Genomic DNA, 11,924 nt, shown 5'->3' with positions numbered 1-11,924 from the left:
AACAGGTTTTCTGCAGCCTGCACACACTAGCTCGCCAGGTGCCTCTTTCAAAGTCTAGTAAGACACCATTTAGTTTTCACGTAGGCAAATAATAAACAACAGTTTACCTGTGATTAATAGATTGTACAGTGCTTTGGAAAAATCATCTGACCTCTCTAATTTCTTTACATCTTGTAGCAAAATGTGGTGCAATTGACTGAAACATGCAGGCATACATGGGAATACAGTAAATGATTTAGAAACAAGAGTTTCAGGGTTAGAGTTGTACAATTCTAACCAGTTTTAAAAGTCAGTATTTTGTATGAAAATCCACCTTAGTTGGTGCAAAAATACTATTTTATATCTGTCTTTTCTTTAGTATTTTTCCTGGGTTCAATTAATAAAATGATTTTAAGCTATGAGAAACTAGATTTCTGCTAGTAACAAAGTGCCTGAAGATACAATTTAAAGCTATTTGCTAAGTTGTCTGTCACGCGCAGACACAACAGTGATTCATCACTGTTCGGCAGCTTTTTCATGCTCAAATGATTCACAAGTCAGTGTTAACTGGCTTAACAAACAAACAACAACAAAAAGATTCCTTTGAAAAATCAAGAGAACTTTGAAACACCTTGGAGTTTATGGTCCAGTGTTGCCCCCTGCTGGACAAAACGTCTTGACAGAGTGCTCTTTGAATACCAACCATACTGAACAAACTTTAAACTCTTTAAATTTAAACAGTATATTAAAATATATTGTTCTGTATAAGCTTAGTATTATATTTCTGTACTGATTTATCTGCAGTATTTTGTTTATTTTAGAGAAGAAAGACGTTGTAAATCACACAGCTGCGTCCAGTTACATGAGTTTATGTCGCCATCTAGTGTTTAGAAAGGTTTGCGTGCACGTCTGCTTTTTCAATAACACACACAGCACACAACCTTAAATACACTGTTTACTTTAGTTCAACTGAAAGGCATCACTGCCATTATCACCAACATCCACAGCTCAGTGCAACCTATAACAGTGTACAGATCTCTGTCATTAACATAAAACACCATACACATAATATACATATAACTGATACTGGCACAGAATGCTGTCCCCCTTAAATAAATTACGCTTCTGAATGGGAGCTGTTACAGTGGCAAATCTGTAAAATATTTTAAAAGTTTGATTGATTTAAATAGAAGCATCTGCTACCAAAAGTCATGTAATGAAAACAAGTTTGTGTAAATTTCTCCTGAATCTCTACAGTCTCTCACACTAATCCACTTATCACTCATCACCTCCAAGCTTGCTTCACACATACTTATGCATCTGATTTTTTCTAAAGCCTTCTTTCAGTCAGATGAGCTTGTCTCATCTTGCCTTTGGTCGTTTCATTTTTTTTCTGCACACTTTTGGATGTTAAAGTTTCACTCAAGTTAAATAACTGCTCTTAAAATAAACACTTTCTCTGGAAAGCTCAGCGAGACGTAAGATCAGTAATCACAGTGCAAACGTGTTTCAACAATCCGCTGCAGACTTTCTGGAAAAAATCAATCACTTCAGCCTCGGCATATTTAGAGGCAGAGAGGTGAAGGAGCAGGCAGCGCCCTGCAGTGCAGTTTTGTTTCACAGCCGGCCGCCTCCGCTTTGACGTACTTACGCAGGTATCGAATGGCTGACAGGGCACTTACGTTGGCCAGCAGAACTGTGTGGAAAATACAAGTGAAAAAGTGAGTAATCCTGTTGCTAAAATCCAAGTTTCAGTGTGTCACTTAATAAGAACCATTTTGTAATTTCAGTCTTTAAAAAGGAAATTTTCTGTGGTATTAAACACCCTGATGCTGCACACGTACCAGCCTTCCAAGCATCTCCTACTTGTGGATTTGCAGTCTTCAGCACCCACGAGGCAAACGCAATGCAAACCAGACACATGTCTGACTGTTTGAGCGGCAGGAACGGGGCTTCCAACCCTTCAAAGACAGAAATGTTTTGAGTGGGTAAGCTGTTCGTGCAAATGCAACACACAAGAAGGGAACAACCATGTACAGAGAAATCCATTTGTGTTTGGCAACTGTAAATAAAATCCCACCAAGTTTGGCCTTCCTCTGCTCTCACACAGTGCCCCAGTAAACCTCGAAACACCTGCAGACAGTTCACTTCTAGGAGTATATAAGTATATATATAGCTAGTGAGTATTTGTGACCTTAAAGATAACCCTCATGGGTAAGCAAAAGAGCTCAGATATCATATCAGTAGCATATTAATTAAATGCATTGGAGGAGGGGAGGGATTTACACACAAAGACTCATAAACAAATGTGAGGTAATTTCATTTCCTTCACAGCCAAACACAATTACAGCCGGCTTACAGCTCAGATATGACGCTCATTGAGTGAAGTCAACTTATCACGTACTACCATTCCCCTTAGCTTCACTCCTGCGTGCCGGCAGTCCAGTACGGATCGTGTGACAGCTGAGGAAAGAGAATCTGTCCCAGTCAGGACTGTAACAGCTGACCGAGCAGTGGACATGTCCAACGTTACAGTCGTCCACATGTGAGGAAAACAAAAAAGAGCTTAACTAAATGAAAAATAGTCTATTAGTTTTGGTTTTTTGTCTGGAGGCCTCACAGAGATGCACTCTGTTGGACAGGTTCATACAGTTAGAGCAGTCTTCATCTTGCTCTTCGAAACATCTTTTTTAAGTTTAAGTGTGTCACTCTAAGATACTGTAATATGGAATTTTATTCACTCTTCCATTGAGGCTGGAGTGGAAAACAATATCAGGTCCAGCATACTGTAGGTGAAGTGTTCAGAAGACAACTAGACTCCTCTCACCTCCTCTGGGTTGTGTTTTCTGCCTTGTTCAGGAGATTTTGGCTGATCACAGATTATTTTAAGATTTGAAAGCAACTGAGTGCTACTTTGTGCAACGATGACAAATTTAGACCCCTATCTGATACGTGGATATGTTTGTAAAATCAGATGGTTAAGCTGGGAGAATATAAAGAATGAATGAGGGGAAAATGCATTTTCTGTCTTTTTTCCCTTTCAACTTCTTACAAAAAATAAAGGCAAATTGAATCATTTACTTGGAATTTCAGTGAAGATGCTACTGAGATCTCATCTCTTTACTTTTTTAAATCAAACCAATCCAAACTGTTATGTCTGAAATCCAGGATATATACTGAAGATTCGACCACTGCACATTGCAATGAATCTGTGTGCATCGTTGTGTTAAAGTGGACTTACTTGGATTTGAAACGGCCGTCTGCAGGTCTTCGTATCTGAAAGGCTGCTGTGCTAGTTGGCTGACTACCCTGTCCTCAAAGTTGTAGAGCAGTGGATCAGGAAACATCACGTCTTCATTTCCCAGTGCATTCAGAGAAGAAACTGTCGTTGCATGAGAACCGCCCCTTTGCCTCGCAGGTACGAGAGACAGAGAGTGCGACGCCTGGTTTTGGACTGTAGATGCTGAAAAATTGATGTTCCTGAAGGAGAATGTTGTTTTCCAGAGGTTGTTCTCTGCAAAGAAATCATCATACATGTCTTTAGAAATATGAGATGAGCTCGCCTTGCGGCTGAACCTGGTAACTACCCTGACAGGACCAGTGTTATCTTCTTCATCGGATTCCGCAGATGACTCATCAGATGAGGATGATGAGGCAAAGAAATAATCATAAGCTTCCGGGAACTGGAAGTTTCTGTTAGCTGAGCGAGAGCTGGAAAAGATAGGAACTGGCTTGTCTTTGGTCTCATCTTCAGTTGCGATGAGCGGATAGAAGAAGTTTTCTGTGTCGAACTCAGAGAAAAAATGATCATACGTTTCAGGGACTGAATTCCCGTCATCGTAGAAGGTGGTTAAGTTATCTGCAGCTGGTTGGCTGGGAGCGGTTTGTTTCCCTCCAAAGAAGTACTGAAATATATCTATGAGAGAGATGCTGTAACTGTCTGTCAGAGAGGAAGGCAGAGGATCTGTGCCTTTGTCTTGCTTAGGCAAAACATACTCTGCTTTCTGAGATTCTCCTTCATGTACTGTTTGTAAAGTTTCACATTTCTGCGTGTAGCTGAATGACTCAGACTCGAGTGCACGTAAGTTGTGCACGCTGATATTTTTGGAAATCTTTCGGAGGGACTTTTCAGCCTTTTCTGAGAGGAAAGGTCGAGAAGTGTCACTCACAGATGTCAGCATCACATTTTCAGGGTAAATATCAGCACTTTGGCTCACGTGGGCTGATTCACTCTCCCATAAAACACTTCGTGAAGGGGAAAAATTAGCCGAGATATTAGGATTAAAACATGATTCTACAGCATCGGGGAAACCAGAGGCGTCCTCGGTCGTTCGCTCGGGTGTGGACTCGTCTATTTGAGTGAAAAAGCCTGACTCTGCCATCTCCTCGTTTTCCTGTAACGGTGGGAGGGAGCTGGGTGGAGCAGCTTTGCTGATCATTCTTAAACCCAGAATGTCGTTTATTGTCAGCTTCTCCATCTCACTCCAAAAGGAAGACATAGCAAACACTGGATTCAGCACCCGTTCAGGTTTACATTCAGCTTCGGGTACCAAGATGGCATCTTCTGCTTTCCCCAACATCTCGCACACTGAGTCTGGGCTGCTCTTGAGTCCAGATTTCTCATCCCCTTTTTTTCCTCCTTGACCTCCAGACTCTTGCTCGCTGACAGATGAACAGAAACTTGCTGACATGTCTCTGATATTTCCATTTGACCGTGACTCTGCGTTCAGAGTACCGCAGGATGATACATTTATGATATCTGAAAGACTTGTTGGTACATCTTCAGACACGGGTGATTTGGTTTCTGCTCGACTCTTGCTTGTTATCTGTGATGCCGCTAGTGTTTCTGTGCTTTTCTCTAAAATATCTAATGTGGGTGAGGTGTGAACCTCGAGAGGACGCTCTGTTTGCTGTGCTATCGTATTCACACCTATACAGGGTGAACTTTTAGACAGAAAGCTTTCATCGGGCGAGGCATTAAAACTATCAGATGTAAATTGAGCGCTGATAACTTTGCAGGCGGAAGTTTTTAATTGCAGAGGTTTTGTGAGCAAGCCTTTTAAAGTCGAGGCTGTAGGTGGAGAATAGTCGGTGTTTGCCATTGTGCCGCTATATTGGTCTGTGTTGTGAAACTCCATTTCCAGCTGTTGTTGGGGCTCAGCCTCACTGGGACACAGTGTGGGCTCGTCCTGGCCAGAATTTCCAGCCTCCACAGCCAGGACTGACTTAGCAGCGGGTTGTCTGTCATTTTGGCCCACTTCCACAGAAGTAGCATTTGACTCTGAGCTCGATAAAAGACTATGAGTTACTGCTTTGACCTCTACAGCAGATGTGAGATTCTGTTCATTTTCAGGTGAAGTGACGGAGTGAAGCCCCTCTGCTTTTATGTCCCCGCTCTGACTTTCTCTGCCCATGTCTGGTTTACCATATTCACCTACTGTCATTAAAACTGGCAGTTTAGGATACATTTTCAGTCCAGCTGATTTTTCTTCCTGCAACTCGCTGCAAACCTCTGAGTTTGTTGCCACGGTAGCACTGCTGTTTGGTGCAGACGTCACACTGTCATCAGTTTGACTCAGTGTGGTCGCTGAGCTATTGTTTGCTGAATTATTGTCAGATGTATCTGTACTCCTCCTCTGCCTGCCCACACTCTCTGACAAATATCGGTGCTGACTATCACATGGAGGATCAGAGGATATAATCACCGGGAAACTGCTGCTGGTCAGTGAATATGGCGTTAGAAGAGATGTGAGATTTTTCTGTGGTTCGTTTAAATAAAACGACTTGATATCCTCAGAAAAGCAGAGACCTGTTCCTGCTTTTGACGCGCACTGCTCCTCCTCCGAGTCGCTCGGCTTGACTAAAACCTGCCTCTCGTATCCGTGCCCACCTTCGCCTTGCTCCACACTGAGCCGTCTCTTCTTTCTCCTCTTCCTCTTCATGGAAGCAGACGGAGATTCTTGGATCACTGCTTTGTTTGAACATGCTGTGTGTGACTGTGAAACAATAGGGGTTTGGTCTTCCTGCCATTTAATATTTGCCATGTCCAAATCACTGGCTAAATCAGTGGCACACTTTTTACAGAGGTGTTTCAACAATTCTTCCTCTTTAAAGTCATGTAGAAGTGTGCATGTCTGCACCTTGTTTGGTGTCGTCACTGAGCAGACTGTCGTGCACAGTGATTCACGATTCCACTGCTGTACGTCGCTGACTCTGGGTTCTGTGCAGGCTTCCTCTCTGAGGAATAACTCAGTTTCAGTTGATTTGTTAGTGTTGAGTACTGAGTTACTGGCTGCATGTTGCAAGGAAATGCTGGGCTCAGAGTGCACTTTTCTCAGTGTGTTTGTCTTTCTGATGGCGTCGACAGGCTTCTCGCTCTCTTTGCCAACTGCTGTTTCACCCCTGGCAGGCAGAAAGTTTAACTTTTGGATGTTTTTTGGCAGTGCATGTCTACTGGCCTGCTGCCCTTCACTGCACCGCTCCGTCTCTCGTATTGCCTCGCTGTTTTTTCCAAAGTTCACTCGGCTTGGCTCAGGCTCTGTCAGACTTTTCAGCCTTTCAAAAAACATATTGACGGATTGCAGGTGGATATCCTCCTCGCTGCCCGAGAGGACGCTCTCCAGCCCTCCTATGCCGTGTTTGCTGAGGTAGTGTTCCACAGGAGAGCCCTCACAGTGTGGGGGCCCATCGATAGGGCGGTCAGTCTCAGAAAAGCCTGCGGTTAGATCGACTCTCTGAGCCCTCATGGCGAGAACAGACCCCGTGTCATCAATGTCACTCATCCCCGAATCTTCGAGACCTGCTAGCGATGGAGGAAGCAGATTACACTCCTCGCACTCTGCAAAGAAGCGCTCCCAGTCACGGTCACAGATGTCCACACTGTATTCAAACTCTTCCATTTTGCTTCAACTTCAACAAAACCTGCAAAATCAATTAAAAGAGCTGTCAAGTAAAACCCTTGTTATCAGGTAATATTAACATTTACAGATCTTGTCAGGATGACTAGCAAACTCTAATCTCAAATCAACTCATTAATAAAGCTGCTCATAAAACTACAAGGATATGAATTTTAAGTGTGCATCATTTTTAATCCACAATTTAAATTGCAATGCAAATCATAAAACTAAAATGCCACAACTTACAACTTATTTACATTAAAATTACAGCATATATAATTCAAATGTTTATGTATTTTAGCTTTGTTGTACTTTTACATCCAAACATGGTTCGTACCTGTCCTGATTCAAGCTGTCCTGCTCTACAGGAGATGAAGGTCAAGGAAGTCTCTGCAGCACCATGCTGTACGTCCTCTGGTAGGTGTTCTTGCGTGTGAGCATGCGACAAGGCAAGCCCCATGATCTGATAAATATAGAGCGGTGCTTCTGATCACGTAATACACGCAGTGTTCTTGCAGCCGCCATCTCTAACAGAGGTATAACATTTCTGAACTTTAAATAGATTCTCCCCTGGCAAACTGCTAATCTGCTTTTAGAGTATCTTTAATGTTACTGTTGTTTAATTAGCAGAAAAACTGTTGGCATATTTAATTAAAGTTACGCATGTTTTATTATTAATCCTGACTTTTGGTCAAATAAGTGTGCTTAAACCTCAGCAAGTAGCCGGAGTGGCTGGGAGCAGCTATAAAAGAGGTCCCTCAGCAGATATGGGTGTCATGTGAGGTGTGTGTCAGTCAGCTGATGTGACATCATGGGGTGACAGCCAATATGAAACTTTCCCATGCAATGTTTCCAGCTAAGGCGAGCCAGAAAGACAGACGGAAGAAAGAGTCACAAATGACTTAGACGTCATTTGTGACTCTTCTGAGGCTGAAAATCAGAAATACAAAGAAAAAAATAAGATTGCTTCATCTGAGGAAATAAAAAAAAATATATAAAGATGTTTAAGAAAATAAATAAAGGTGCTTTATTAGCAGTTTCTAAAAACAATGCCAAAGGATCAAAACACAATTTAGTGAAAAATATACAGACCAATCCATACACTGATTAATTTCAATTTAAATAGTCTTAATAAATAATTAGGTGTTACATACAAGCACATGTGTGTGTCCAGGTCATTTATTGTCTGTCAGGTTATGGCATGTTAATATAAACTGTTCATCTGATGACTGATGTAAATATCTAATCAGCCAATCACATGGCAGCATCTAAATGCATTCAAACATGTAGACATAACAACAGCAACAACATGCAAACACAGCATACACAGAAGAGCATCTCTGAATCTAACTTTGAAGCAGATGAGCTCCAGCAGCAGAAGACCACACCAGGTGTCACTCCTCCCAACTAAGAACAGGAAACTGAGAGTACAACTCACACAGGTTCACCAAAATTGGAGAAGATTGGACAAATGTTGTCTGCTCTCACGAGTCTCGATTTCTGCTGCAACATTCAGATGGTGGTTTCAGAGCTTGGCATAAACAACATGAAAGCATGGATGCATCGTGCATTGTGTTAACAGTTTAGACTGGCAGCAGTGATGAGATAGTGTGGGGGAAACTTTTATGCTTTAAATTCAACATCCTGTCTGAGTATTGTTGTTGACCATGTCCATCCTTTTTGTGACTGCAGTGTACTCATCTTCTGACATGTCATGAAGCTCAGATCATCTCAAACTGGTTCCTTGAACATGACAGAGAGTTCACTGGACTCAAATGGCCTCCACAGTCACCACATCTCAATCCAATAGCGCACTTTTGGGATGTGCTGGGCTGTATGATGCTAGTACGTCAATATAACCCAAAGTCTGTGAGGAATGTTAGCGGGTGTACATTAAGTAACCAAATATTTCCTGTTTCCTTCTGATAAGAGAATTTTTAATTATGAGACCTCAATTAGCTTATTGAAATTTAGCAATACAGTTAAATTAGAGACTGCAAGCAGTCCTTGTGTCATTAGATCATTTACATTTCAATCTTTGTTTTAATAGTGAAGACAAGTTCTGTTCCCTTTGTCGTGATTTTTTGTGTGTTCCTTCCAAAACAAAGCCTGTTTCTTCTTTGCGGTGTTTTAGATGGGTTTATTTGCATCGTGTTATCATTTGGTTTGGAGGGTGTCTTTAGGGCTGGATTTAGGGTGATTAACTTTGATTGAATGTTAATTGTCAGTAAGATTTTGCCTAATTCTGCTCAACAGGCATTTGCTGGTGTCTTATGCTTTACTACCATACAACACAGGGAAGGACGACACTATTAAATATTTTAAGTGAGTTTTTTATTGGAATTTTAGCGAATGAACATTTTCTCATACATTTTATTTCTTACATTTTCAGTTTTTCTACATAATAAAGAAACATTGCTGTAACAAAAAGAAGAAATCTGTCAGCATGACTCTTTGGGCTTAAGGTGTAAGAAATAAATGTCTAAAATTACAGAACAGTTTTGCAACTCATTGCAAAAATCCTGTAATTAAAAAGCATTTTATTTAATTCACAGAATTCTGAAATCTACTACTGTAAAAAACAAACACACAAACAACAACATAATTACTTTAGTACAGTAACTTTTCTCTAATTTAACACAATGGGCAGCGATTGAACACATTTTATAAGTGGTCAGAAACTTGTAAATAACTCATGAGAGAATAAAGTTACGTTGAAACCAAGCACACCATTGTTTTTCTTGTGACATTACCAATAAGTTAGATGTGTCACATGGCCCTCTTCCTATTGAAAAATCAAAAGTTGTATCCAAGATGGCCGACTTCTAAATGGCCACCATGGTCACCACCCATCTTGAGGAGTTTGCCCCCTCACATATACTAATGTGCCACAAACAGGACTTTAATATCACCAACCATTCCCATGTTATTGTGGTGTATCCATATAAATGACCCACCCTGTAGAATGGGAGGCAGAGCCTTCAGTTTTCAGGCCCCTCTTCTGTGGAACCAGCTTCCAGTTTGGATTCGGGAGACAGACACTATCTCTACTTTCAGGATTAGGCTTAAAACTTTCCTTTTTGCTAAAGCATATAGTTAGGGCGGGACCAGGTGACCCTGAATCCTCCCTTAGTTATGCTGGAATAGATGTAGGCTGCCGGGGATTCCCGTGATGCATTGAGTTTTTCCTTTCCAGTCACCTTTCTCACTCACTATGTGTTAATAGACCTCTCTGCATCGAATCATATCTGTTATTAACCTCTGTCTCTCTTCCACAGCATGTCTTTATCCTGTTTTCCTTCTCTCACCCCAACCGGTCGCAGCAGATGGCCGCCCCTCCCTGAGCCTGGTTCTGCTGGAGGTTTCTTCCTGTTAAAAGGGAGCTTTTCCTTCCCACGGTCGCCAAACTGCTTGCTCATAGGGGGTCATATGATTGTTGGGCTTTTCTCTGTATCTACTGTACAATATAAAGCGTCTTGAGGCGACTTTTGTTGTGATTTGGCGCTATATAAATAAAATTGAATTGAATTTAATAATTTAGAAAAAGAACAATTCCCAAATGATTTCTCTCCCTGTCAGTATCGTTAGGAATAAACAAGCCTTCGCAATAAACCCAGGCATAACATTATGACCACCTGTCTAATATTGTGTTGTGTCCTGACCCGCGGAGGCATGGACTCCACTAGACGCCTGAAGGTGTGCTGGGGTCTGTGGCCCCAAGATATTAGTAACAGATCCTTTAAGTCCTGTAAGATGTGAGGTGGGGCCTCTGTGGATCGGACTTGCTTGTCCAGCACATTCCACAGAATCTCGATTGGATTGAAATCTGAGGAATTTGGAGGCCAAGCCAAGGCCTTAAAACTCATTGTTGTGCTCCTCAAACAGTTTGTGGCATTATCCTGGGTGCATTATCCTGCTGAAAGACGCCATCAGGGAATACTATTTCTATGAAACAGGTCTTAAGCAATCCTTAGGTAGGTGGTTTATTTCAAAGTAACATCCATATAGATGGCAGGACCAAAGGTGTCCCAGCAGAACACTGCCCAAAGTGTCACACTCATCCTTTAGTGTATTCTGGTGCCAGGTGTTCCCCAGGTAAATGACCCACACAAATGCTCATGTGCCCATTGTTGGTGCTTTCAGCGATGTACAGGGGTCAGCATGACACCCTGACTGGTCCGCAGCTATTCAGCCCCGTATACAAAAACTGTGATGCTCTGTGTATTCCGACACCTTTCTTTGAGACCCAGTATAAACTTTTTTCATCAGTTTGAGCTACAGTAGTTCATCCGTGGCAGCACGGTGGCACGGTGATTAGCACTGTTGCCGCACAGCAAGAAGGTCCTGAGTTCAATTCCACCATCAGGCCGGGGTCTTTCTGTGTGGAGTTTGCATGTTCTCCCCGTGTTTGCGTGGGTTCCCTCCGGGCACTCCGGCTTCCTCCCACCATCCAAAGACATGCAGCTTGTGGGGATAGGTTAATTGGATAATCCAAATTGTCACTAGGTGTGAATGTGCGAATGGTTGTCTGTCCCTGTGTGTTGGCCCTGCGACAGACTGGCGACATGTCCAGGGTGTACCCTGCCTCTCGCCCTATGACAGCTGGGATAGGCTCCAGCGCCCCCCGCGACCCTGAAAAGGATAAGCGGAAGCGAATGGATGGATGGATAGTTCATCTGTTGGATTGGACACACAGGCCAGCCTTTGCTCCCCACGTTCATCATTGAGCCTTGGCCTCCAATGACCTTGTCGCTACTTTACTACTTTTCTTTCCTTGGACCAGTTTTGATAGATGCTGGGAACACCCCACAACAGCTGCAGTTTTGGAAATGTTTTGATCCAGTTGTTTAGCTATTCCAACATGTTCCTTGTCAAACTCATTCAAATCCTTACACTTTTTTTCTTCTTCTAACACATCAACTTTGAGGACAAAATGTTAAATAGCTTCTTGATATATTCCACCCACTAACAGGTGCCATGATGAAGAGATAATCAGTGTTATTCACTTCACCTGCCAGTGGTTGTAATGTTATACCCGATCATTTTATT

General features: G+C 42.2%; 1 protein-coding gene across 1 annotated transcript; it reads right to left on the bottom strand.

Moving 5' to 3' along the window:
• Positions 1–921: 921 nt before the first annotated feature.
• perm1a (PPARGC1 and ESRR induced regulator, muscle 1a) lies at positions 922–7,614 on the bottom strand. Its single transcript, XM_085146386.1, has 4 exons — positions 7,213–7,614; positions 3,221–6,900; positions 1,824–1,940; positions 922–1,675 (listed from the first exon to the last, which is right to left on the bottom strand). Exons 2-4 carry the CDS (start codon positions 6,876–6,878, stop codon positions 1,545–1,547), a joined length of 3,906 nt encoding a protein of 1,301 aa, XP_085002512.1. The 5' UTR covers positions 6,879–6,900; positions 7,213–7,614; the 3' UTR covers positions 922–1,544.
• Between the last annotated feature and the right edge of the window lie 4,310 nt (positions 7,615–11,924).

The sequence above is a fragment of the Neolamprologus multifasciatus genome, chromosome 20, assembly GCF_963576455.1.
Source record: "Neolamprologus multifasciatus chromosome 20, fNeoMul1.2, whole genome shotgun sequence".
Lineage (NCBI taxonomy): Eukaryota > Metazoa > Chordata > Actinopteri > Cichliformes > Cichlidae > Neolamprologus > Neolamprologus multifasciatus.
This window is presented reverse-complemented; position numbering and strand designations above follow the sequence as displayed.

Coding starts and splice junctions, on each gene's coding strand:
- perm1a (XM_085146386.1), bottom strand. CDS start 6,878: ATGGAAGAGTTTGAATACAGTGTGGACATCTGTGACCGTGACTGGGAG. Junction 1,941..3,220: donor GACGGCCGTTTCAAATCCAA/GTAAGTCCACTT, acceptor CTGTCTTTGAAG/GGTTGGAAGCCCCGTTCCTG. Junction 1,676..1,823: donor AGGAGATGCTTGGAAGGCTG/GTACGTGTGCAG, acceptor TTTTCCACACAG/TTCTGCTGGCCAACGTAAGT.